The sequence below is a fragment of the Ctenocephalides felis genome, unplaced genomic scaffold (genome assembly GCF_003426905.1).
Source record: "Ctenocephalides felis isolate EL2017-DRISC unplaced genomic scaffold, ASM342690v1 CF-g0.4_SCAFFOLD_00845, whole genome shotgun sequence".
Classification (NCBI taxonomy): domain Eukaryota; kingdom Metazoa; phylum Arthropoda; class Insecta; order Siphonaptera; family Pulicidae; genus Ctenocephalides; species Ctenocephalides felis.
The window spans coordinates 52,081,328-52,107,421 of record NW_020536999.1 but is presented as its reverse complement, the minus strand read 5'-3'; the positions used below and the strand labels follow the sequence as shown (position 1 = coordinate 52,107,421).

General features: G+C 32.9%; 2 protein-coding genes and 1 pseudogene across 2 annotated transcripts in view; 2 read left to right on the top strand and 1 right to left on the bottom strand.

Moving 5' to 3' along the window:
• LOC113385375 (cytochrome P450 4C1-like) overlaps nt 1-14,034 on the top strand; it is a 31,648-nt gene extending 17,614 nt beyond the window's left edge. Inside the window, exons 5-7 of the mRNA XM_026623224.1 lie at nt 3,950-4,025; nt 5,504-5,683; nt 13,710-14,034. Of these exons, the coding sequence (XP_026479009.1) occupies nt 3,950-4,025; nt 5,504-5,683; nt 13,710-13,873 (420 nt within the window). The 3' untranslated portion in view covers nt 13,874-14,034. The remainder of the gene's footprint in view (nt 1-3,949; nt 4,026-5,503; nt 5,684-13,709) is intronic.
• The window catches only part of LOC113385364 (cytochrome P450 4C1-like), a 77,102-nt gene that overhangs the window by 26,149 nt on the left and 24,859 nt on the right, over nt 1-26,094 (top strand). The window lies entirely within an intron of this gene.
• On the bottom strand, nt 24,544-25,312 carry LOC113375621 (annotated as a pseudogene).

Sequence of the window (26,094 nt, the reverse complement as noted above, 5' to 3'; positions counted from 1 at the left end):
AATCATATTATATCAAGCAACTCAATAATCTCCTGCGGACTTATTGAGTGATGTGTTATACAGCATATTTTATAATAACTAATAGTTGCGTAATTTAAGATTAAATTTTAATTGAATGTCAAGATGATACATTATTGAAATTATCCAACACAAAGCAGTTACTGAGATATCGTCGTAGAAAGGATCTCGTTTCAAATTCTATTACAGAGCGCCTTCGTTACAAATAAGCGGCGAGCTTTGGCATTATAGTTGTCCGGACAACATTCCTTCCGGGATTTATGTTCCGTTTATTAATGACCAAAGTGCAAATTGATACATTCCTAGTCCACAAGATAATGCGCATGATGAAATAATAACAAAAGCTACGAATATTCCATACAAATATGCAGCTTTATGATCGTTGTAAATTGCACGATGCGCAGTTTCACTTGCGACGTAGAAATGATTAATTTGCTAGGAATTTGATGTGAAATAGTTTCTAATTATTATGAAGTTATAAAAAGCAAATAAAACTAGTGGTGTATGGCATGGTGTCTTAAGGCAAATTTGCTAGAACTTTCCATACCGTAACGAAGTGTTCGAGGAATACTGAATGTTTTCAAATAGATTATTATTAATATTGTAACATTGTCTAATATTTATAAGAATATATAAACTGAATTGCAAAGTTGAAATTATTTGTTTAAAGTATATAGAACTATAGTCAGAATTAAAAATAAATCTGAATTATTTTCGATATACAAAAAAAACTTTTTTGACAAAAATATTGAAACAAATTTTTTTTCAAAATCAATTATTTTGTTAAGACAAGCAGAAAGTTCTTTGAATCATTTAAATCGAACGCCTTAGTTCTCTCAAGAACTGCCATTTTTTACATATTTAGCTCCGTATCTTCGAAATGGCTGGACCTGCCTTTGCCAAAAACTAATAAACACTTCTCCCAATCATTACAAATTGAATGTTTTTTTAGATCATTCAAATCGGATACTCCGTTCTCTCAAAAACTTGATTTCTTTTATCTGCACTCTTTGCTCCGTATCTCCGAAACTGCTGGACCTGCTTTTGCCAAAAACTAATCAGCTCTTCTTCCTATCAATAGGAATCGAATGTTTTTTGAACCATTCAAATCGGTTGATCCGTGCGCCCGAAAACGTGACTGGAAATTTGTATCCATACATACATACACACACACATCTATTTTTTCTGAAGTATGCCAAAATGTTCAGAAACCTTCAAAACGTCGAAAAATGTAAAAATCTTCAATTTCGATTTTCGGCTCATTACAATAGCTTACCCTACGGGAAGTGAACTAGTGGTGTATGCAGTGGTGTTGTGCTAATATTTTTTTTGCCGGAACGCTAAAATTTAAAATCCGGTTCATAAACCGGTTCAAAAAAATTGATATATTTCGATAAGAACTCACAAATCTAATATATTGACTTCTTATATAATCAACTCTATTATATACAGCTAGTCTATAAATTAAATTGTACAAGTATGAGGGAATCATTGAGTGCATAATAATATTCTTTAATAGCAATAATTATATTTATTGCGGTATTATTTGTATTCATTAATACTTACAGGTATTTATTATGATCTAAAAGTACTCAAGATTTATTACAATACTTTATAAGACTTAACCTAATAATACGATAGATAACCTATTACCTATCTTACTATACTATATTATTGTATATCATAGGTAGATATCTATTATCAATCATACCGTGAGATACCTACACCGTCATTAACTTATTATATACCTACATACTTTTTACTTCTTATAAATATTACTGTCTAATTTATATATTTACCTATATTATATAGGTTTACCTTACGCCCTATGTATTATCTCTACCTATCAATTGTCTATACCGGGAATTGAACCCGGGACATCCGCGTGGCTGTCGCGCACCTTAGCCATTACCCTATCGGGGTACCGCCATTAATAATATAATATGGGACGCCCTGTTGTTTCCGCGGGTCATTTTCTAATTAATTAGGTAATTCATACTAAGGTGGCGCGACGACACGCGAAAAAAGACGGTTGATTGTAGCGTTACGGTGGTCTAGTGGTTAAGGTTGTCGCGTGCCACGCGGCGGACCCGGGTTCGATTCTCGGTAGGGTTAATGTATCGTGTAAGGAAAATTATAGGTAATAGGATATATAGTAGATAAAGGTTAAGTGTATTCGGTATACAATGTAGGGATTTGAGAGTATATGATGAAATATAGCGTATGGTATAGATGTAAGGCGTTTAGTATAGAATGCAACGTATAGACATACGTAAGGCTATAAAAATATAGAAAACTATGATGTAGGTGTTAGCGTATAAGAAATGCGAATGAATATAAGATTTAATTTATAAATATTATTTTTTCTATAAGAATTTTTATCTCCGTATTAAATATCTAAAATATCCAAAATATCCGTTAAGGCATCGATTACACCTTACTGCTGCCTGATACTGCTAGCTGATTTTCTTAAGATGTTCTTAGTCTCGCAACTTACTGAATTCTAAAATTCTAAATTTAAAAATATAATATAAAAATTATTATACCGCTGTCTGGAAGGGATGGCAATTTATAAATATACAGACTAATACATACAGAATTTGGAAATTTTTCTATAATCCGTAATATTGAGAAAGTTTGCATTAGACCTAAAAAGAGATGCTTATTTACCTAAGCTATGGAAATATATATGAAAAAATTATATGATTTGCACATGCATCCTGTGCTCACGTAAACTAAACAATGATCATAATATATTTAACGAATTTTGAACAGTATTTACAAATTACATTCAAATCACCCAAAGCAAGTGGGTTAAAGTCGTGTAATTTTTTAATTTGCCTCCCCCTTTTGAATTTAAAAATGGATTTTTCTGTGGGGCGTGTGCCCCACGTTGGGAATTACTAGTTTAAGAGTACAATTTTTTAATCTACTACCAGGTTAATCAATAATTGAGTGATCGTCAATTCTATATTTTTTTGTATGCTTTACTTTTTATAAAAAACTATACAATAAATACTTTTTAAATATTTTTCAACAATTATTCTTGTAAAAGTACTTGGCATTCAAGGTAAAGAATAATGAAAACATTCACAAATACAATTGTATTATTAACAATATATCCCTATGATGATACTATTTCAGTAATTATATTATAATTTTGTTCGCTTGAAAAATTAAGCAACATCGATATATTATTGTTCTGGTTAAACTGAAATGTTTCTAATAATGGAAAACTAGCAGCTAAATCGACTTAGCTGGTATTTTTCTCTGGAGGAGTGTCCATTTGCAGCTTCCGACCACTTTCAATGGTTGAACAAAGCTTCCTGCAGGAACCAGATATACGTATATAATATTGTCAATAGTTATAAACAATATGCAGCAGTCGTCCTTTGAGATCTTGAAATGTAGAAGTGCTATATTGGCTAGCAATTTGCTCCAGTCGGGTTCTCGAACGGACTAATTGACTCAAATCCATGATAGTCTTGATTAACAAAAATAAATTGTAACAAAAAAAAAAAAAAAAAAAAAAAAAAAAAAAAAAACATGATGACACAACAAACTACTAGACCAGATCAGAACCACGTTTCACAATATATTATTTCACTTCATAAAACGTAGCATTATTGAACTTAATCACTTTGTAGTTTTTCGGATCAGATCGACAATTTATGACCTAAAATTCGGCTCAATGTTATCAATTTTGATCTAAAATTCGATCCGAAATTATGATGAGGATCACTTTGATTAATTTGATATTATTGAGGACTGTAAATTTTAAATAAGATATGTGAATAAAATCACTATTTAGTTTATAATATGTACTGATCTTTAATCTACAACCTTCTTCTCTCATTACTTTTGCTATTTTCTCGGTTATTATAAATTACATGCAATTTATATTCATACAATTGTATTCCCTACCCCAAAGGGTACCGGGTTAAATAGAAAAGGCCCTGGTCAAATCTTGACCATCTACAATTGTAGACAATTTACTATGATCGCGTGTAAAAGATAACAAATATATTGCATTTAATTTTTAGGTGATACCTTGTATCATGTAATCTGAAAAACAATGTTCAAAATAAACAAATTTACATTCAATCGGTTTCAAATGTTTCGAAATGTACTTCTAAAGCAATGTAAACTAGTTGGCTTGGTATTTTGCCTTGAGGCAAGTTACACAAACTTCCCGATATGTGTAATTAATCGACTTAATCAATAAAAACTAAATGAATTTATTAGTGATTAAAAGTATTCCGAGTGGATTTGTACACGTAATTGAAAACGAGCGAACACTTTGACATGGAGTATTTTCTAAAAGTAAATTTTCAGAAATCAGCAATTGTTATAATTGAACCAGTTCAAAAAAACTACTCATTTTCTTAAACTTTGAATTTTTAAAAAATTAACTACTTGTCGTAAGGTCGTAATATTTCAATAAGTTGTATAAGACCATGATATATATCATAAAAAAAAGTTTCATAAAAATCGACTCAAATTTTTTTTTCAACAAGGAATTACAAGAAAACGGCTTGGTAGATTTTCATCTAAAACTAATCAGTATCATTCCCAACTAATATCTTTATAACAGTTTTTGATTTTTTTAAATCGATTCAGTAGTATGAGCTTAAATGTGGACGAAAAGTTTAACACTATTTTTAAATTACAAAGAAACGGCTTGACAGATCGTCACACAAAACTGACAAACGATAGTCCTCATCGAGATACATCAAATGGCTTTTAAATTTCTGAAATCGGTTCAGGCATTTTGGAGAAAACGTCGATGAAAAGTCTAATTTTGACAAATGCCAAAAAAAAACGATACCAATTTTTACAAACTTTGACGAATTTTCAAAGTTAGACCAATTGTCGTAGAGCCGTAATATTTTAGTATGATCTAGAAGACTATGGTATCTACCGTCAAAAAAATAATAATAAAAATCGTCGAAAAAAAATTTTTTAACGCTTTATTACAAGAAAACGGCCCGAACGATCTCTACCAACAACTCATCAGCACGATTCCCAATCAATATCTTTCGAACGGTTTTTGAATTTTCAAGATCGATTCAGAACAGCGGGATAAAACTTGGACGAAAAATTTTTCATTTTCCTGTTATTTACAAAGAAACGGCTAGGCTGATCGTCGCGTAAAATTGATAAACGCTAGTCCTCATCGAGATACATCGAATGGCTTATAAATTTTTGAAATCGGTCCAGCCATTTTTGAGAAAACGTCGATTTACGGCAAAAAATCTGTTCACACACACACACACACACACACACACACACACACACATACATACTATTTCCAAATTTGGTCTCATTCGATTCAGAATGGATTGAAACGTCGAGAAAACATAAAATTAGCGAATCGGATTTTTTTATGTAAACATAAACTTTCTCCTTCGGGAAGTTAAAAACACATTGGTTAACAGTTAAATGAATTCAAATCAACTATTTTTTTATTTATATTCTATTTCAGGCGAGCACCTGATACCAGCTGGTTGCATGATTCAGATGTCGTTGTTCTATTTGCACAGAGACCCGGATCATTTTCCGGACCCACTGAAATTTGACCCCGACAGATTCACACCGGAGGCGTCTCGAGGCAGACACCCATACGCCTACGCCCCGTTCAGCGCCGGACCAAGGAATTGTATCGGTAAATATATTTTTACACATTTATAATTTTATATATATATATATATATATATATATAGCATAGAGCAGCGGGGCTTAAAGATCCGAGGGTAAAGAGATCTATCATATGTAACCTAGTTGAAAGTGGCATTTAGCCTTAAGGCAAGTTGCATGAACTTCCCGAAATGTGTAAGAATTGACTTAATCAATCGTAATTGAAATTTAGATATTTAGATAAAATTTTCAACTGTTTATTTCAAATAGAAAGTTATCGCTTTCAATTAAATCTAAACATTGGGAATTTTCTCAAACACATTTAAAGTAACTGTAATTATATCAATTATATTGCACAGTCACGTGCTTGTATACCCAAAAATTGTAGCTTATTATTTAAAATTTTAATGAATTCACAATGTTTGACTCATCACGTCACAAAAGCAACTTTTGGCACAAATTTTAACTATATTTTCTCAAACTTTGATGAATTTTTAACATTAAACTATTTGTCGTAGGACCGTAAAATTTTAGTATGTTCGATATGACCACGATATGTATTGCCAAAAAAGGTTCATAAAAATCGGCTAAAAAATATTCAACAGTTAATTTCAGGAAAACGGCTCGGTAGATTTTTACCTAAAACTAACCAGTATCATTCCCAACCAATATCTTTTGAAAAGTTTTTGATTTCTTAAAATTTATTCAGAATTGAGAGCTAAAACGTAAACGCAAATTTTGTCACTTTTCTGCTCTTTACAAAGAAACGGCTCAGTCGCATGACACTGACAAAGAAAAGATAATCCCCATCGAAATACATCGATTGGCTTTTAAATTTTTGAAATCGGTTTAGGCGTAATCGTCGATGAAAGTTCTAATTTTGGCAAACACCAAAAAACGATACTGATTTTTGCAAACTTTGACGAATTTTTAAAATTAAACGACTTGTTGTAGGGCCGTAATATTTTAGTATGATCTCTAAGACTATAGTATCTACAGTCAAAAAAAAATTCATAAAAATCGTCTTACAAAAACGACTTTTTTCAAAATTGGTCTCATTCGATTCAGAATAGCTTGAAAAGTCGAGAAAACATAAAATTAGCGAATCGGATTTTTTTTATGAAAACAAACTTCTGTTTCGGGAAGTTAAAAACAAGTAAAGTCAGGAATTATTCAACAACAATTTTTCAAAGTAGAGGTCAAAACATCTGTAATCAGCCATTGCATTAACTCAAGCACCGTCGTTATCAGGAGCTTAACAACCATGTTTGAAAATCTAGAACAAAAGTATTTTCTTTCGTGGTTTGTTTTTCTGGTTGTGAGCACTGTCGTTAAGTTTACGAGACCTTAACATAATATTTTAGTATACGTTATTGGGTTGTTTTATAAATTGTATTATTATTTTTGAATTATATTAAATAGATTTTTTATGTATAACCTTCATAAAAGTATACATGTGGTTGGAGCATAATGAACCAACTGAATCTTCGTAAAATTATAAACAATGAGAAATTAGTAAATAAAAAAGCATGCTAAGTTGAAAAATGCTATTTTAAAAGAGATACATCAAATAAATAGTTTTTTCAACTCTGGTGATAAATTTTTTGGCAAAATACTAGATCGCACTATTCAAAAGGCTATATACGGTTTTATCTTTGTAAAAAATGTGCCTATAAAATATATAGGGGTCTCATCATAAATTTTAGAAAAAATGTGAAAAACATTTCTGTACTTAGGAACTAACAGGGAATTATGCTTAACATAGTATGGTACTTGTTTTTTTAATACGTTTTATGTGCTCTGATGTAGTTCATTTGGTTTAGACAATATAATTAACTTCCGTAGGGTAAGTTATAGTAATCGCAAAAAATCGAAAATGAAAATTTTTATATATCTTTACGTCTCAAAGGTTACTGAATATTTTGTCATACCTTAAAAAAATGTGTGTATGTGTGTGTGCGTGTGTGTGTGAGCGGATACAAATTTTTGTCGACGATTTTGGGAACACCGATCAACCGATTTGAATAATTCAAAAAATATGCGATTGGAATTGATAAGGAGACGTGCTGATTAGTTTTTGGCAAAGGCAATTCTAGCCGTTCCGAAGATACGGGGCGAAAAGTGCCAAAAACGGTAGCTCAGTTTTTAAGAGAGCGGAGCGTCCGATTTTAGTAATTCAAACCACATTTTATTTGTATTGACAAGATGAAGAACTACTTAAATTTTTAAAAAGACATGTCCAGCTGTTATGTACTCTCAATAAAAATAAGTTGAAAAAATGTCATTTGGCGGTCAAAATTGACATATGTGCATCAAATTATCAGATATTTTATAGAGATTTTAATAATGTGAACATATTTTGTGTATTTTTTTTAGATTGCGTACCAAGATTTTTAATTACGGTACGGTAAGTTTCAGCAATTTGCCTTAAGGCACGATGCCATGCAACCTAGTTACTGAAATCAAATTGGAGCTTTGTACGCCTGACCTACAAACGCCTTTTCTCTATATGCTCTACATCTACATGCATGCACAAAATATTTCCGAATATACCATAAATGCAGCTAATATTTTGTTCAACCGAGTTTTGATTGTATCTTGTATTTTCTATCTGTGAAAATCTCATTTCGGTGACACCGGTAATTCGCAATTCACGCACCTTTGAGTCGCGCACGGCTTTTTCGACGGACTGATCAGTGATATAATGCGAGTGTGGCTCCCGTGAAACATGTTAAATCTGGCAGTAAATCGATTTTAGCCAATATACACTGCATGGAATTTTCAACAAGTCGGGGGATAAAAATTCAACCCATTTGACAAATAGGTACATCATTCCGCATAACATGAATTTATTCTCTAATACTGTTTTGGTGCAAACCGATCAGACTTAACGATTTAAAAAAATTACATGTACATACAGTAATTTATAATATTCAATATTAAGTGAGCGTTTTATTATTATTAGTTATCTTATATCTTGCAATTATTATTAATTACACAAAAATATTAATCATTCTTAGTGTTGATGTCTCACTATTAATTATATCTGATGTATCATGTTTAAACAAATTGGGCCATTGTAAACTAAGCTTATGACGAGTTCTAGAAGTCTACACATTTGTTTTACATAAGTAACTAGTTGGTTTGGTATTTAGCCTTGAGGCAAGTTACATGAACTTCCCGATATGTGTAATTAATCGACTTAATCAATAAAAAATAAATTAATTTATGAGTGATTAAAAGTATTCCGAGTGGATTTATTACATATGATTGAAAACGAACGAACACTTTGACTCGGAGTATTTTCTAATAGCAAATTTTCAAAAATCACCAGTTTTTATAATTGAACCAGTTACCATAGGAAAACTCCTTTAATGGCTTACTATGTTCATTAAAACCAAGTATCGTTATACCAAGAAAATCGTCTAATTTTAATTTTAACAAACGTCAAAAAAAACCTCTCATTTTCTTAATCTTTGATGAATTTCTAAAATTAAACTACTTGTAGTAAGGCCTTAATATTTCAGTAAGTTTTATAAAACCATGATATATATCGCTAAAAAAAGTTCCATGAAAACCGGCTTAAATTTTTTTTTCAACAGTTAATTACAAGAAAACGGCTCGGTAGATTTTCACCTAAAACTGATCAGTATCATTCCCAACTAATATCTTCGAACAGTTTTTGATTTTTTAAAATCGGTTCGGTAGTATGAGCTTAAATGTGGAGAAAGGTTTAACACTTCTTTCCAAATTACAAAGAAATGGCTCGGCCGATCGTCGCACAGGACTGAGAAACGAAAATCCTCATCGAGATACAGCAGGACTGAGAAACGAAAATCCTCATCGAGATACAGCAAATGTCGACGAAAGTAATTTTGGCAAATGCCAAAAAGACCATACTAATTTTTGCATACTTCGACGAATTTTTAAAGCTAAACCAGCTGTCGTAGGGCCGTAATATTTTAGTATGATCTAGAAGACTATGGTATCTACCGTCAAAAAAATAATCATAAAAATCGTCGATTTTTTTTTAAAAACTTTATTACAAGAAAACGGCTCGGGCGATCTCTACCAAAAACTAATCAGCACGATTCCCAACCAATATCTTTCGAACGGTTTTTGAACTTTCAAAATCGATTTAGAATTGCGGGCTAAAACGTAGACGAAAAATTTTTCACTTTTCTGCGATTTATAAAGAAACGGGCTTGGCCGATCGTCGCACAAAACTGACAAACAATAGTCCTCATCGAGATACATCGAAAGGCTTGTAAATTTTAGAAATCGGTCCAGCCGTTTTCGAGAAAACGTCGATTTACGGCAAAAAATCTATTCACACAGACACACACACATGCATACTTTTTCCAAATTTGGTCTCATTCGATTCAGAATGGCTTGAAACGTCGAGAAAACATGAAATTAGCGATTCGGATTTTTTGATGAAAACATAAACTTCTCCTTCGGGAAGTTAATCATTAAAAATAGATCAATGATTTAAAACAATTGTTTTATACATTTTTAAATAGATAATTATAATTATTAGATATTTTATTGATCATAAAATATACAGTGATGATCTTTTAGCTCAATGCACTTGAGAAAGTTTACATTAGAAAGTGAATGAATGAATCCATCTGAAGATATAATAACGCATTTGAAATATATACATTTTGAAACTGAATTGTAAATTTAAAATTCTTATTTAAAGTATAAAACTTTGTATATTTTTGAAAATTTTAAAAAGAAATTTCAGAAAATTTCGAAATTAGCTTGAACCGTATAAAAAAATGTTATAAAATATGTTCTTATTATTAAACTATCTATAAAATATCTGATAATTTGATGTGAATATGTCTAATGATCATTTTGGACCGCCAAATATCTTTTTATATTTACATTTTTCTCTGTATCTCCGAAACCGCTAGATCTGCCTACCAAAAAATTTAACCAATTCATCATTTTGTCAATATAAATAAAATTATTTTTGAATCATTTGAATCGGGTGCTTTGTTCCCTCAAATACTGAATTACAATTTTTGGCACTTTTTTTACCGTATCTTCGAAACGGCACTACCTGTCTTTACCAAAAACTAATCAATAGGAATCGAATGTTTTTTCAATCATTCAAATTGGTTGATTGGTTGAAAACTTGTATCCAAACATACACGCACACACACACATACATCCGTTTTCTCTAAGGTATGCCAAAATGTTCAGAGACCTTCAAAACGTGAAGATATGCAAAAATTTTCATTCTGGATTTTTTTGCGATTACTATAACTTACCTTACGGGAAGTTAAAAATATCGTAAAAGGCAAAATTGATATAAACAATTGAATTCCCATCAAACTTTTCATTATATGATAATTATTACGCCTCTATTTTTTCTCAGCGTACACTAAATTGTGCAAACCATAGAATTGGATAGAATACCACGGATATTTATAGGAAACAACTTAACGAATGCTTTTCCCTTAGAGGGCCCCGGCGGCGCAATTAATTTACTCATAAATAGTTGCTCCTTCCTGTATTTCTCACACCGAAATAAAGATACGAAGGTACTATCTTGTAGAACAGTAATCTGATATCGTTATTACTCTGGTATACCCGACACTCTGCAATAGGTGGTTTTCTCCAGATATTGTTAGTGTTGAGAAGTAGTAAATGTAAGGAACAGAATTGAAGATATAAGTATATAAGTTATTATTACCATTTTGTATCGACAATGTATCAGGTATACCAAAATGTTCACAAGGTTTTGAAACGTAACGATATATAAAAATTTTCGATTTTTTTTTGTGATTACTACAACTTAGCCCACGGAAAGTTAACTAGCGGTGAATGGCATCATGCCTTAAGACAAATTGCTTGAAGTTCCCGTACCGCAACAAAAATATTGCAGGAGTATTAAATGTTTTGAATTAGATCATTATGATTACTCTAAGTTGCATTATTCGCATATTATAGCCAAAGTGCATTCGAATTAATTTTGGTATTCAAAAAAATTATTTTTTAAAAATTAAAAGAAATTTTACAAATTACATTTTTTTTAACCTTCCCCAACAACTAATTGTTTCTTCACACTGTCGACATAAGCAAAAAATTTTTTTGAATTATTCAAATCGGATGCTTTTTTCTCTCAAAAACGACCATTTTTTTATATTTAGCTTCTTATCTCCGAAACGGCTGGGCCTGTCTCTGTCAAAAACCACTTTTACCCATCAAAACAAATTGAATGTTTTTTGCAACATTAAGATGGGATACTTGTTCTCTCAAAAATGTAATTTTCATTTTCTGCACTCTTTGCTTCATATCTCCGAAACGGCTTCACCGACTTTTGCCAGAAACTAATCGGATGGTCTCTTTATCAATAGGAATCGGATGTTTTTTTAAATATTTTAAATTAGTTGATCCATGCTCCCGAAAACGAGAACAAAAAACTGTATCCATACATACGCACACATACATACATACAAACATTTTTTCTGTGGTATGCCAAAATGTTCAGAAACCTCTGAAACGTGAAAATATGCAAAAAATTTTTTGATTTTTGGACGATTACAATAACTTACCCTACGTGAAATTCAAAATTTTGGTTCAAAAAACATTCAATTCCTGTTTGCTGATTAGTTTTCGATGAAGACAGGTTTAGCCGTTTCAGAGATATGGGGCAAAAAGTGCCAAAAACGGTAATTCAGTTTTTGAGAGCACGGAGTACTCGATTTTTTTTTATTATTATCTCTTTTATTTACAACTGTCCAGTAAGGGACATTCAATAAATTTGATGAATTTACAATAGTCGGCCGAAAAGGGACATTGTATACTACAAGGGCATGTTGGAAAAAACAACTCAGTAGTTGTTTTTTCATTCGATTTAAAATTCACAATGTTTTATTGATAATTATATAATTTTAACTATTTACTTATTGAATAATTTCTTATAAATAACGATTAAGTTATTACCATTTTTTATCAGGAGAGTAGATGGATTAAATCCAGTGGCGCTTTTCTTTTCAATCTTCTTGGATAGTACTTTGTTACCAATGAGTTTGCTAATGAATTTGGGTGACTGATTAGCTTGTTTCTATACTTGTCTGCTGTTTTTGTAATTACTCGATTTTATTGATACAAAAACATTTTACTTGTAATGACGAAATGAATAATCGATGAAATTTTTGGTAACGCGGGTCTAGCGGTTTCGGAGATACAGAGGAAAAAGTTAAAACAAAAATTATATTTGGTGGTCAAAAATGAACATCAGACGTATGCACATTAAATTATCAGATTTTTGATAAAGTTTTTGAAAATGAGTACTAATTTTTTTGTTACAATTTTGTTGGGTTCCGTACCAAGATTTTTCGGAAAAAAATTCAAAATATACAAAGTTTTATCAAATATGAATTTTAAATTTACAATTCAGTTTGAAAATGTATATATTTTAAATGCGTTAGTTTTATTGTGAGAAATATATCCTCAGATGGTTTTATTCCGCATCTCATACTAATGTAAACTTTCTCAAGTGTTTTGAGCAATAAGATCGTCTCTGTATATTTTATGAACAATAAAATATATAGTGATTATAATTATCTATTTAAAAATGTTTAAAACAATTGTTATTAATCATCGATCAATATTTAATTAATTATAATAATTTAATTATTACTGATTTTTCCTCGAATATTTAATTCTGGTAAGGAAAGTTGCAGCAATTTGCTTTAAGGCACGATGCCATAAATTTCTTGTTTCCATGCACCATGCACCACTAGTTTTGTCGAGGCTCCGAAATATTTTAAATTACTGTACGGAAAGTTCCAGAAATTTGACTTAAGGCACGACGCCATACACCACTAGTTTAATTTTACAACAAGACACCCCAATAATTTTATTTCAACAAACAAAATCGTTACCCACTAATACAATTTGAATTGAATCAAGTGCAAGCGTAATAATTGTACACTCTTATGTTGTATTTAATCAATTTTATTTTTAAAACATTTGTTAATACTTATTCATACAACTATTAAATAATTTTGTAATATATTTAATTAAACTTTCAGGTCAGAAATTTGCTCTGATGGAGGAAAAAGCTGTTCTGGCCACCGTGTTACGTGAATATGTAGTAACGACGTTAAAACCTCAGGAAACTTTATGTGCCGAACTTATATTACGCCCTCCCGACGGCATGCGCATCAAATTGCAACAACGCCATACGGAACGCTAAAATCCAAATTGCTCATTTAAAACTATCTCCAAATACATTTACATTAGTTAGACTGCATAATATTGTTAGGCAGTCAGTTAGTCCATAAGTTTCTTCATTGAAGCCATTATTTAAATCGCGTAAGAGTAAGTTCACATAGAATTATTTTAATTAATTAAACGTATAATATTATTAAATATATTTTATTATTTTGTTTTTGTATTATTATACCTGCTTTCAGTACATTTATTTGTTGAATATTTTATATCAATTTATTTTTGATAATTATTTTGATAAGCTCAATTTGTTCTTTGTGACAATAATTTAGGCATATAAAAGAAAACCAGTAAAACAATACAATAAAATCACCAACAATTAGTTTGTTTTTCTTCTGTGTTATTAATCATCAGAACATAAATAAATTCTATAAGTTATTTTGATATACATTATTTACTATTAGATACAATTTATTGAATCAAGTTAATTGGTCGTAATTTTTTACTATTTTTATATTTGTAAATAATAAATTAAGATCTTGCTTTTAGAAGTCTTCAATGTATAGTACATTAAGATCATAGTGCAGAGTATGTATCTACGTATTTTAGGTTGTGTTCTCTGTACCAATGCTACATTTGACAGTTAGGCGATAAACGTCCAATTGCCAAGAGCCGTCTACTTTAGCACTTATGTATACTAGTTATACTTCAAGGTATAATTTTTTTTTACTTAAGTATATTTCAAATAAATAATAACGAAATGGAATCCACATTGTATGTAGTATATGTAAATACATGTTATTAAATTCAATTGAATTAATTCATTCCATAATTCATTCATATGCATTTTCCAATCGCACATTCTCTCAAATATATAGAATGCATGTGCCTTTGCGGATATTAAAACTTCGGCCACCAAATTTTTTTTCCAAAAAACTTTTTTCCACAAATTTTTCCTCTCAAATTTTTTTTTCAGAAATTTTTTTGACCAAAATTTTTTTGACCAAAAATTATTTGCATCGTGCTTAATTATTAATTTCAAATAGTGATACAATAATAATATTAATTAATATATAATTGTTACATTTTGATTAAAGAAACGTATGGATAAATTTTACTGTGAACACGGTAAACTACTAGTCATTCGGCCAGTTATTATTAAACAGAACGAGATGGCGCCAAACATAAATGCATTCTGCATTGATGCATACTGCATGCTTTGAAATACTGCAAGGGTGGCTATGAAATAACGACCTAACAACAGTTTCATTGCATGAAAGTAATGTATAACTAGAAATTTTTGGGTAGAATACCCTAGGGTAGAAAAACTCATATATAATTCACTGTATTTACATAAAATGTAACCAATATATTGAATAAATTTTTATTTCTGTGTATCTGTCTGTCTGTTTGTTTCATTGCACTTAGTACTATACTGAGTGTTAACTCAACTTTTTATTGGGTTTCATTTTGTTCAAATGAGCAATCAATTGCTACTGCCAGGACTCCCGTTCGCAACCATGCGTCGAGATCCGTTGGAGCAGAATCTGATTGGGTCGTTTCGTCTGGACTTTTTTTGGATCCGACTTTGGTCGACCGGGTCTCCAGTCGACTAACGATCGCGACAGATTTCAAAGTCTTCGACGATCTCAGAGTTGCCCAAAATTTTTTTGACCAAAAGTTTTTTTGCCCAAAATTTTTTTCACAAATCCATGGGAGGAGTGTTTCATTCCGCACCATTCTCAGTGATATATATTACAAACACACTGTACGGGTACAGGCATTATAAACATAAGCATATTTGCTGATGTTTATATAAACATTAATATACTCATTAATTCGTTCTTCGATGAGGATGATCAATAAAGTTAATGTAGTTATGACTTTAACCATTTTAAATAGACTAATCTATTGTTTTTCACTCATTTCAAACATGTCAAAAATATTAATGTTTTTCATTCGTTTTAATCTATACTATTATTCAAAGTGTTAATTAGTTCATTTTAATTAATATACTTTAAACTACCCTGTTCTATCATCGACTCCCACCTCCCAACGCGCGCCGCCATGACGATCACATTAGTAAAACATTACAAAGTTGGTGATATTGTATATTTTAAACGAAAATAAACTAACAAGTCATATGGCCAAAAAAAGATGGTTTGGTATGGCCTGTGTTGGCGTAATTGGTGGAGTGATGGATTCGTACCAAAAAGGTACCGAGTTCGAATCCTACCTCCAGTCATAAAACGGAATTCAGCAGTACGACTAACGTTGTGGTACTTGTTTATTGTTAAATAACTCAAAGTAGATATAACAAAAAAGTTAACTTGGTATGGCCTGTGTTGGCCAAGTTTTTTTTCCCAAAAGTTTTTTGACCAAAAGCTTTTTGACCAAAAATTTTTTTTCCCAAAACTTTTTTGACCAAAAATTTTTTTAACCAAATTTTTTTTCCCCAAAAATTTTTTGACCAAAATTTTTTTGACCAAAATTTTTTTTCCAAAAAACTTTTTTTTTCAAAATTTTTTCCCAAAATTTTTTTCCCAAAATTTTTTTGGCCCAAATTTTTTTGACCAAAAATTTTTTTTTACAAAAAATTTTCAGACCAAAATTTTTTTGAACAACAATTTTTTTGACCAAAAATTTTTTCCCATAATTTTTTAGACCAAAAATTTTTTGACCAAAATTTTTTTGACCAAAAATTTTTTTGACCCAAACTTTTTTTCACAAAAAATTTTCAGACCAAAATTTTTTTGAACAAAATTTTTTTTGATCAAAAATTTTTTTCTCAAAATTTTTTTGACCCAAATTTTTTTGACTTTTGTCTGAAAATTTTGCTACCCTGTTCTCTCCATCGACTCCCACCTCCCAACGCGCGACGCCACGACGATCACATTAGTAAAACGTTACAAAGCTGGCGATATTGTATATTTTAAACGAAACTAAACTAACAAGTCATATGGCCAAAAAAAAGTTGCATTGGTATGGCCTGTGTTGGCGTAAGTGGTAGAGTGCTGGCTTCGTACCAGAAGTGTACCGAGTTCAAATCCTACCTCCAGTCATAAAACGGAATTCAGCAGTACAACTAACTTTGTGGTATTTATTTATTGTTGAATAACACAAAGTAGATATAACAAACTAACACGTCATATGGCCAAAAAAATGTTACATTTGTATAACCTGTGTTGGCGTATTTGGTAGAGTGATGGCTTCGTACCAAAAGGGTACCGAGTTCAAATCATACCTCAAGGCATAAAACGGAATTCAGCAGTACGACTAACGTTGTGGTGCTTGTTTATTGTTGAATAACACAAAGTAGATATAATAAACTAACACGTCATATGGCCAAAAAAATGTTAAGTTTGTATGGCCTGTGTTGGCGTATTTGGTAGAGTGATGGCTTCGTACCAAAAGGGTACCGAGTTCAAATCATACCTCAAGGCATAAAACGGAATTCAGCAGTACGACTAACGTTGTGGTACTTGTTTATTGTTGAATAACACAAAGTAGATATAACAAACTAACAGGTCATATGGCCAAAAAAAAGTTGAATTGGTATGACCCGTGTTGGCGTAATTGGTAGAGTGATGGCTTCGTAGCGAAGGGGTACCGAGTTCGAATCATACCTCAAGGCATAAAACGGAATTCGGCAGTACGACTGACGTTGTGGTATTTATTTATTGTTGAATGACACAAAGTAGATATAACAAACTAACATATTATGTGGCCAAAAAAAACTTGGATTGGTATGGCCTGTGTTGGCGTAAGTGGTAGAGTGATGGCTTCGTAGCAAAGGGGTACCGAGTTCGAATCATACCTCAAGGCATAAAACGGAATTCAGCAGTACGACTAACGTTGTGGTATTTATTTATTGTTGAATAACACAAAGTTGATATAACAAACTAACAGGTCATATGGCCAAAAAAAAGTTGAATTGGTATGGCCTGTGTTGGCGTAATTGGTAAGGTGATGGCTTCGTAGCAAAAGGGTACCGAGTTCGAATCACACCTCAAGGCATAAAACGGAATTCAACAGTACGACTAACGTTGTGGTACTTGTTTATTGTTGAATAACACAAAGTAGATATAACAAACTAACAAATCATATGGCCCATAAAAACTTGGTTTGGTATGGCCTGTGTTGGCGTAAGTGGTGGAGTGATGGCTTCGTAGCAAAAGGGTACCGAGTTCGAATCCTACCTCCAGCCATAAAACGGAATTCAGCAATACGACTAACGTTGTGGTGTTTATTTATTGTTGAATAACACAAAGTAGATATAAGAAACTAACAGGTCATATGGCCAAAAAAAAAGTTGGTTGGTATGGCCTATGTTGGCGTAGGTGGTAGAGTGATGGCTTCGTACCAAAAGGGTACCGAGTTCGAATCCTACCTCCAGCCATAAAACGGAATTCAGCAATACGACTAACGTTGTGGTGTTTATTTATTGTTGAATAACATAAAGTAGATATAACAAACTAACACGTCATATGGCCAAAAAAAAGTTGAATTGGTATGACCCGTGTTGGCGTAATTGGTAGAGTGATGGCTTCGTAGCAAAAGGGTACCGAGTTCGAATCATACCTCAAGACATAAAACGGAATTCAGCAGTACGACTAACGTTGTGGTACTTGCTTGTTGTTGAATAACACAAAGTAGGTATAACAAACTAACAGGTCATATGGCTAAAAAAAGTTAAACTGGTATGGCCTGTGTTGGCGTAACTGGTAGATTGATGGCTTTGTACCAAGAGGGTATCGAGTTCGAACCATACCTCAAGCCAAAAAACGGAATGCGATTAACAACGTGGATATATTAAACTAACAACAAATCATGATGCCGAAAAAAGCAGAATCTATGTGGCCTGTGGTGGCGTAATTGGTAGCATGATGGCCTACGAAAACCCAATCCCCTAATGAATCTCGAATCATCCCCGAACAGGCGATAGGGGGGATTGCAAACCCGTGCCCCTGTGATTCCACCCCCTAAAAATGAATATAGCCGAGTAAGGGTACCGGGCGACAACCACCTCTGGATCGTGGCAAAAGTGGGTAGAAGAGCAAAGGAAGGAAGTGAGAGAGAAAGAGAGAGCGAAGAAAGAAAGTGTTAAAGGTGTGCGGTTACATAGCAACGGTCGCTAGGCAACCAGGATATTCGCAAAATAATATTACTGAAAAACGGTCGCTAGGCAACCGGGATATTCGCAAAATAATATTACTGAAAATTTTGTGTTAGAGGTTAACGGTTGCATAGCAACGGTCGCTAGGCAACGAAAATCGCAAAATAATTTTACTGTAAATTTTGTGTTAGAGGTTACATAGCAACGGTCGCTAGGCAACGAAAATCGCAAAATAATTTTACTGAAAATTTTGTGTTAGAAGTTAACGGTTGCATAGCAACGGTCGCTAGGCAACCGGCAACCTCTAGCTCAAAATTTTCAGTAATATTATTTTGCGAATATCCTGGTTGCCTAGCGACCGTTGCTATGCAACCGTTAACTTCTAACACAAAATTTTCAGTAAAATTATTTTGCGATTTTCGTTGCCTAGCGACCGTTGCTATGTAACCTCTGACACAAAATTTACAGTAAAATTATTTTGCGATTTTCGTTGCCTAGCGACCGTTGCTATGCAACCGTTAACCTCTAACACAAAATTTTTCGTAAAATTATTTTGCATATTTGGTTGCCTAGCAACCGTTGCTATGTAACCTCTAACACAAAATTTACAGTAAAATTATTTTGCGATTTTCGTTGCCTAGCGACCGTTGCTATGCAACCGTTAACCTTTACCACAAAATTTTCAGTAATATTATTTTGCGAATATCCCGGTTGCCTAGCAACCGTTTTTCAGTAATATTATTTTGCGAATATCCTGGTTGCCTAGCGACCGTTGCTATGTAACCTCTGACACAAAATTTACAGTAAAATTATTTTGCGATTTTCGTTGCCTAGCGACCGTTGCTATGCAACCGTTAACCTCTAACACAAAATTTTTCGTAAAATTATTTTGCAATTTTGGTTGCCTAGCAACCGTTGCTATGTAACCTCTAACACAAAATTTACAGTAAAATTATTTTGCGATTTTCGTTGCCTAGCGACCGTTGCTATGCAACCGTTAACCTTTACCACAAAATTTTCAGTAATATTATTTTGCGAATATCCCGGTTGCCTAGCAACCGTTTTTCAGTAATATTATTTTGCGAATATCCTGGTTGCCTAGCGACCGTTGCTATGTAACCGCACACCTCTAACACTTTCTTTCTTCGCTCTCTCTCTCTCTCACACTTCCTTTCTTCGCTCTTCTTACCCACTTTTGCCACGATTCAGAGGTGGTTGTATCCTATCCATTTTAGGGGGTGGAATCACAGGGGCACGGGTTTGCAATCCCCCCTATCGCCTGTTCGGGGATGATTCGAGATTCATTAGGGGATTGGGTTTTCGAAGGCCATCATGCTACCAATTACGCCACCACAGGCCACATAGATTCTGCTTTTTTCGGCATCATGATTTGTTAGTTTAATATATCCACGTTGTTAATCGCATTCCGTTTTTTGGCTTGAGGTATGGTTCGAACTCGATACCCTCTTGGTACAAAGCCATCAATCTACCAGTTACGCCAACACAGGCCATACCAGTTTAACTTTTTTTAGCCATATGACCTGTTAGTTTGTTATACCTACTTTGTGTTATTCAACAACAAGCAAGTACCACAACGTTAGTCGTACTGCTGAATTCCGTTTTATGCCTTGAGGTATGATTCGAACTCGGTACCCTTTTGCTACGAAGCCATCACTCTACCAATTACGCCAACACGGGTCATACCAATTCAACTTTTTTTTGGCCATATGACGTGTTAGTTTGTTATATCTACTTTATGTTATTCAACAATAAATAAACACCACAACGTTAGTCGTATTGCTGAATTCCGTTTTACGGCTGGAGGTAGGATTCGAACTCGGTACCCTTTTGGTACGAAGCCATCACTCTACCACCTACGCCAACACATGCCATACCAACCAACTTTTTTTTTGGCCATATGACCTGTTAGTTTGTTATATCTACTTTGTGTTATTCAACGATAAATAAATACCACAACGTTAGTCGCACTGCTGAAGTCCGGTTTATGCCTTGAGGTATGATTCGACCTCGGTACCCTTCTGCTACGAAGCCATCACTCTACCACTTACGCCAACACAGGCCATACCAAACCAAGTTTTTTTTGGCCATATGATTTGTTAGTTTGTTATATCTACTTTGTGTTATTCAACAATAAACAAGTACCACAACGTTAGTCGTACTGTTGAATTCCGTTTTATGCCTTGAGGTGTGATTCGAACTCGGTACCCCTTTGCTACGAAGCCATCACTCTACCAATTACGCCAACACAGGCCATACCAGTTTAACTTTTTTTGGCCATATAACCTGTTAGTTTGTTATATCTACTTTGTGTTATTCAACAATAAACAAGTACCACAACGTTAGTCGTACTGCTGAATTCCGTTTTATGCCTTGAGGTATGATTCGAACTCGGTACCCTCTTGCTACGAAGCCATCACTCTACCAATTACGCCAACACGGGTCATACCAATCCAACTTTTTTTTGGCCATATGACCTGTTAGTTTGTTATATCTACTTTATGTTATTCAACAATAAATAAACACCACAACGTTAGTCGTGCTGCTGAATTCTATTTTATGGCTGGAAGTAGGATTCGAACTCGGTACCCTTTTGGTACGAAGCCATCACTCTACCACTTACGCCAACACAGGCCATACCAAACCGACTTTTTTTTCGCCATATGACCTGTTGGTTTGTTATATCTACTTTGTGTTATTCAACGATAAATAAATACCACAACGTTAGTCGTACTGCTGAATTCCGCTTTATGCCTTGAGGTATGATTCGAACTCGATACCCTTTTGACACGAAGCCATCACTCTACCAATTACGCCAACACAGGCCATATCAATTTAATTTTTTTTGGCCATATGACCTGTTAGTTTGTTATATCTACTTTGTGTTATTCAACAATAAATAAATACCACCAAATTAACTTTTTTCTTTGGCCATATGACCTGTTAGTGTGTTATATCTACTTTGTGTTATTCGACGATAAATAAATACCACAACGTTAGTCGTGCTGCTGAATTCTGTTTTATGACTGGAGGTAGGATTCGAACTCGGTACCCTTTTGGTACGAAGCAACCACTCTACCACTTACGCCAACACAGGCCATACCAACCCAAGTTTTTTTGGCCATATAATTTGTTAGTTTGTTATATCTACTTTGTGTTATTCAACAATAAACAAGTACCATAACGTTAGTCGTACTGCTGAATTCCGTTTTATGCCTTGATGTATGATTCGAACTCGGTACCCTTTTGCTACGAAGCCATCACTCTACCAATTACGCCAACACAGGCCATACCATTTAAATTTTTTTTGGCCATATGACCTGTTAGTTTGTTATATCTACTTTGCGTTATTCAACAATAAACAAGCGCCACAACCTTAGTCGTACTGCTGAATTCCGTTTTATGCCTTGAGGTATGATTCGAACTCGGTACAATTTTGCTATGAAGCCATCACTCTACCAATTACGCCAACACAGGCCACACGAACTCAACTCAACTTTTCTTATGACCTGTTAGTTTGTTATATCTACTTTGTGTTATTCAACAATAAATAAATACCACAAAGTTAGTTGTACTGCTGAATTCCGTTTTATGACTGGAGGATTTGAACTCGGTACCCTTTTAGTACGAAGCCACCACTCTACCACTTACGCCAACACAGGCTATACCAATCCAACTTTTTTTTGGCCATATGACTTGTTAGTTTAGTTTCGTTTAAAATATACAATATCACCACCTTTGTAACGTTTTACTAATGTGATCGTCGTGGCGTCGCGCGAAAACCACCAAAAATTTTTGGTCAAAAAATTTGGGTCAAAAAAATTTTGTGAAAAAAATTTTTGGTCAAAAAAAATTTTGTTCAAAAAAATTTTAGTCTGAAAATTTTTTGTGAAAAAAAATTTGGGTCAAAAAAATTTTTGGACAAAAAAATTTTTAGTCAAAAAAATTTTGGTCAAAAAATTTTGGAAAAAATTTTTGGTCAAAAAAATTTTGGGAAAAAAAAATTGTGAAAAAAATTTTAGTCCAAAAAATTTTGAAAAAAAAAGTTTTTTGGAAAAAAATTTTGGTCAAAAAATTTTTGGGGAAAAAAAAAAAAATTTGGTCAAAAAATTGTGGGAAAATAAATTTCGGGAAAAAAAAATTTGGTCAAAAAAATTTTGGTCAAAAAAAATTTTGTAAAAAAATTTTGGTCAAAAAAATTTTGATCAAAAAAATTTTTTTGTCCAAAAAATTATGGGAAAAAAATTTTTTGGAAAAAAATTTTTGGTCAAAACATTTTTGAAAAAAAAATTTTGGTCAAAAAAATTTTTACACAAAAAAAATTTTTAGTCAAAAAAAATTTTTGGTCAAAAAAATTTGGGTCAAAAAAATTTGGGTCAAAAAAATTTTTGGTCAAAAAAATTTGGGTCAAAAAAATTTTTGGTCAAAAAAATTTTTGGAAAAAAAATTTTTGGAAAAAAAATTTTTGGAAAAAAATTTTGGTCAAAAAAATTTTGATCAAAAAAATTTTTGGGAAAAAAAATGAGAAAAAAAATGTTGGTTTTTGGAATACTTTTTATCAATTTTTAATTTTATCAATATTTTTTTTCAATCATAAATTAATTTAGTTTTGATTGATTAGGTCGATTAATTACACATATCGGGAAGTTCATGTAACTTGCCTCAAGGCAAAATACCAAACCAACTAGTTCAATTTGAGATGACTGAGGACAATCTGTACATAGTTTCGATAAGTTATTAAATATTAAACATGCTTAGTCAAAACACGACAGAATGAATATGTGTGAGTTTTATGTGAGTGTGTGTTTGGGTGTGTATATATGTATATTACAGTGTGTGTATACATTACATTTGTTTTGAGCTTTTGCAACCGGCCTGCAACAAAATACCTGTGTCCCTGGTACTTTGTCAATAACGATTTTCCGAGTCCAGTGAATAGTTCACAAAAACCGCGTCACGCGTCGAGCGAAACCAATTCTTCGGCTTTTCATCGGCATTTCCTCGCTCTCATGCCAAATAGAATTTAATCCTGCGAAATAGAATTTTATCCGGCGAAAGTCTATACCGCAGCGATCAACTAGGACGCTAAGCGCGCACTCACCCTACCACTGATATACCCATACCGAATAGAATTCGGTGAATCGAATACATATTGCCGAAATAAAATGCTTTCAATGGCACGGTGGAGAATTTCTGGAATAACAAAAGACGGTTGCAAAATAACGGCGTGACGGTTTTTAAACTTGTTGAACGTGGCTTTTTGCCTTGAGGCAAGTTGCATGAACTTCTCAAAATATGTTATAATTGACTTAACACGTTCGCGCCGGCGCGGGTCACCGGTGACCCACACTAAACTGTCTCATCGGGCGGCGCGGGTCACCGGTGACCAACACTAAACTGTCATTAAAAACATTTATTTTTAATAATAATTATAATCAAAAATGTATCAGAACTATAAGTTTTGTTCAATAACAAACATAATAATACAGTATTATATAAAAAATTCAAATACGGTTAAAATAACATAAAATCTAATATTGTTTTATTTATAACTGCATTATTTATTGTTTTTTGTGTAATTTGTTAAAACATTCCAAGCAAAGTGCTGGCTGTCCCTCACAAAGTCCACAATACGTCTTAACCCTTTTAGTATTGTTAGTTGCATAAGCTCTGCCCTTTTTATTAGACATTTTTATAGCATTCCTTGCAGCGTTTACGGGTGTCTCTTGCCGATCCTTTATATGATTGAAGAACGTGTTTATGTGACGGTATATGACGGCATATTTGTTCATTGGACAAAAGATTATCGATAATAATTTCCCTAAATCTTAATATAGTCATATTTTTAGTGCCCCATCTTTTATGAATATACCACGCATTCACGAGGGAAGTTCCGCATATTAATTGTATTATTATTTTTCGGTACCACTTAATGGTTTTTCGTAAACAACTGTAGTACGCCGATAGTTGATCTGATAAATCGACACCTTTTTTTGCAATATTGTAGTCAAACACAGCATCGGGCTTTACTCGGTCATTTATTCCTTGCACAAATTTACACTGGTGATTCTTTGAGGTAGTTAACATGCAAACTGGTCTTTTGTCCGTCCATTTCAAAAATTTTACACCACTACGATTTTCAAAGCTTATCATTTCACCACGTTTTTGTTTTGTTTTTGCCTGCGGTGGTAGACTTTTTCTGTTTATTTTTACAGTACCACAAAAAAATGTATTTTTCTCTAAAAGCTCTTCACCCAAAGGGACACTTGTATAATAATTATCAATAAATAGTGTGCAGCCCTCAAATAATAAGCCACTCAATAATCTCATTACTACGTCATGGGGATGTGATTTTTCAATGATCTGTCCATTTTTCCCAGCATAAATTTCGAAATTATAAGTGTAGCCTTCAGGTAAACACAATTTGTATGCTTTTACGCCATACTTATGTCGCTTGCCTGGGATGTATTGGCGAAAGCCTAGACGTCCTCTCCAGGGGACCATACTTTCATCGATAACAATATTTTTGCCTGATTTTATAGAACTCTTGAAATTATCTACAATTGCTTCAATAATATTTCGAATTTTTCGATCTTCAGTTCTGGCTGTGGTATCGTCCGAAAAATGTAAAAACTTAAGAATAGATAGAAAACGGTCACGTATCATTGCCTTTTTTATGCGTGTGTTCGCATACATATCGTTGTTTGACCAATACAATCTAATTTCTGGCAATTGCACAATACCCATAATAAGCAATATGGCAAAAAAAGTATTCATTTCATCTCTTGTAATAGACTGCCAGCCCTGCTAGTGTATTCTACTGCTAGATGAAGAATTATTTATACTTTGAGTAGCATATTTATTTGTTTCATCAACTATAGTCTCTAGTATGTAATCCGTGAAGAATAGTTTATATAAGGCAAAAGGGTCATTACAGTCAATATTCTTATGTAAAAATTCCTCTTCTTTCGAATACTCATTTATTAATACGGTTCTTTCTTTTTCTTCATCGTGATCCTCGTTCTCTGATTTAGAAATCAAATATCTTCCTCCGTGGAATACTCGTTCTCTTCATTGAAAATTAACAAAAATCCTCGTCTGAAGAGGAAGAA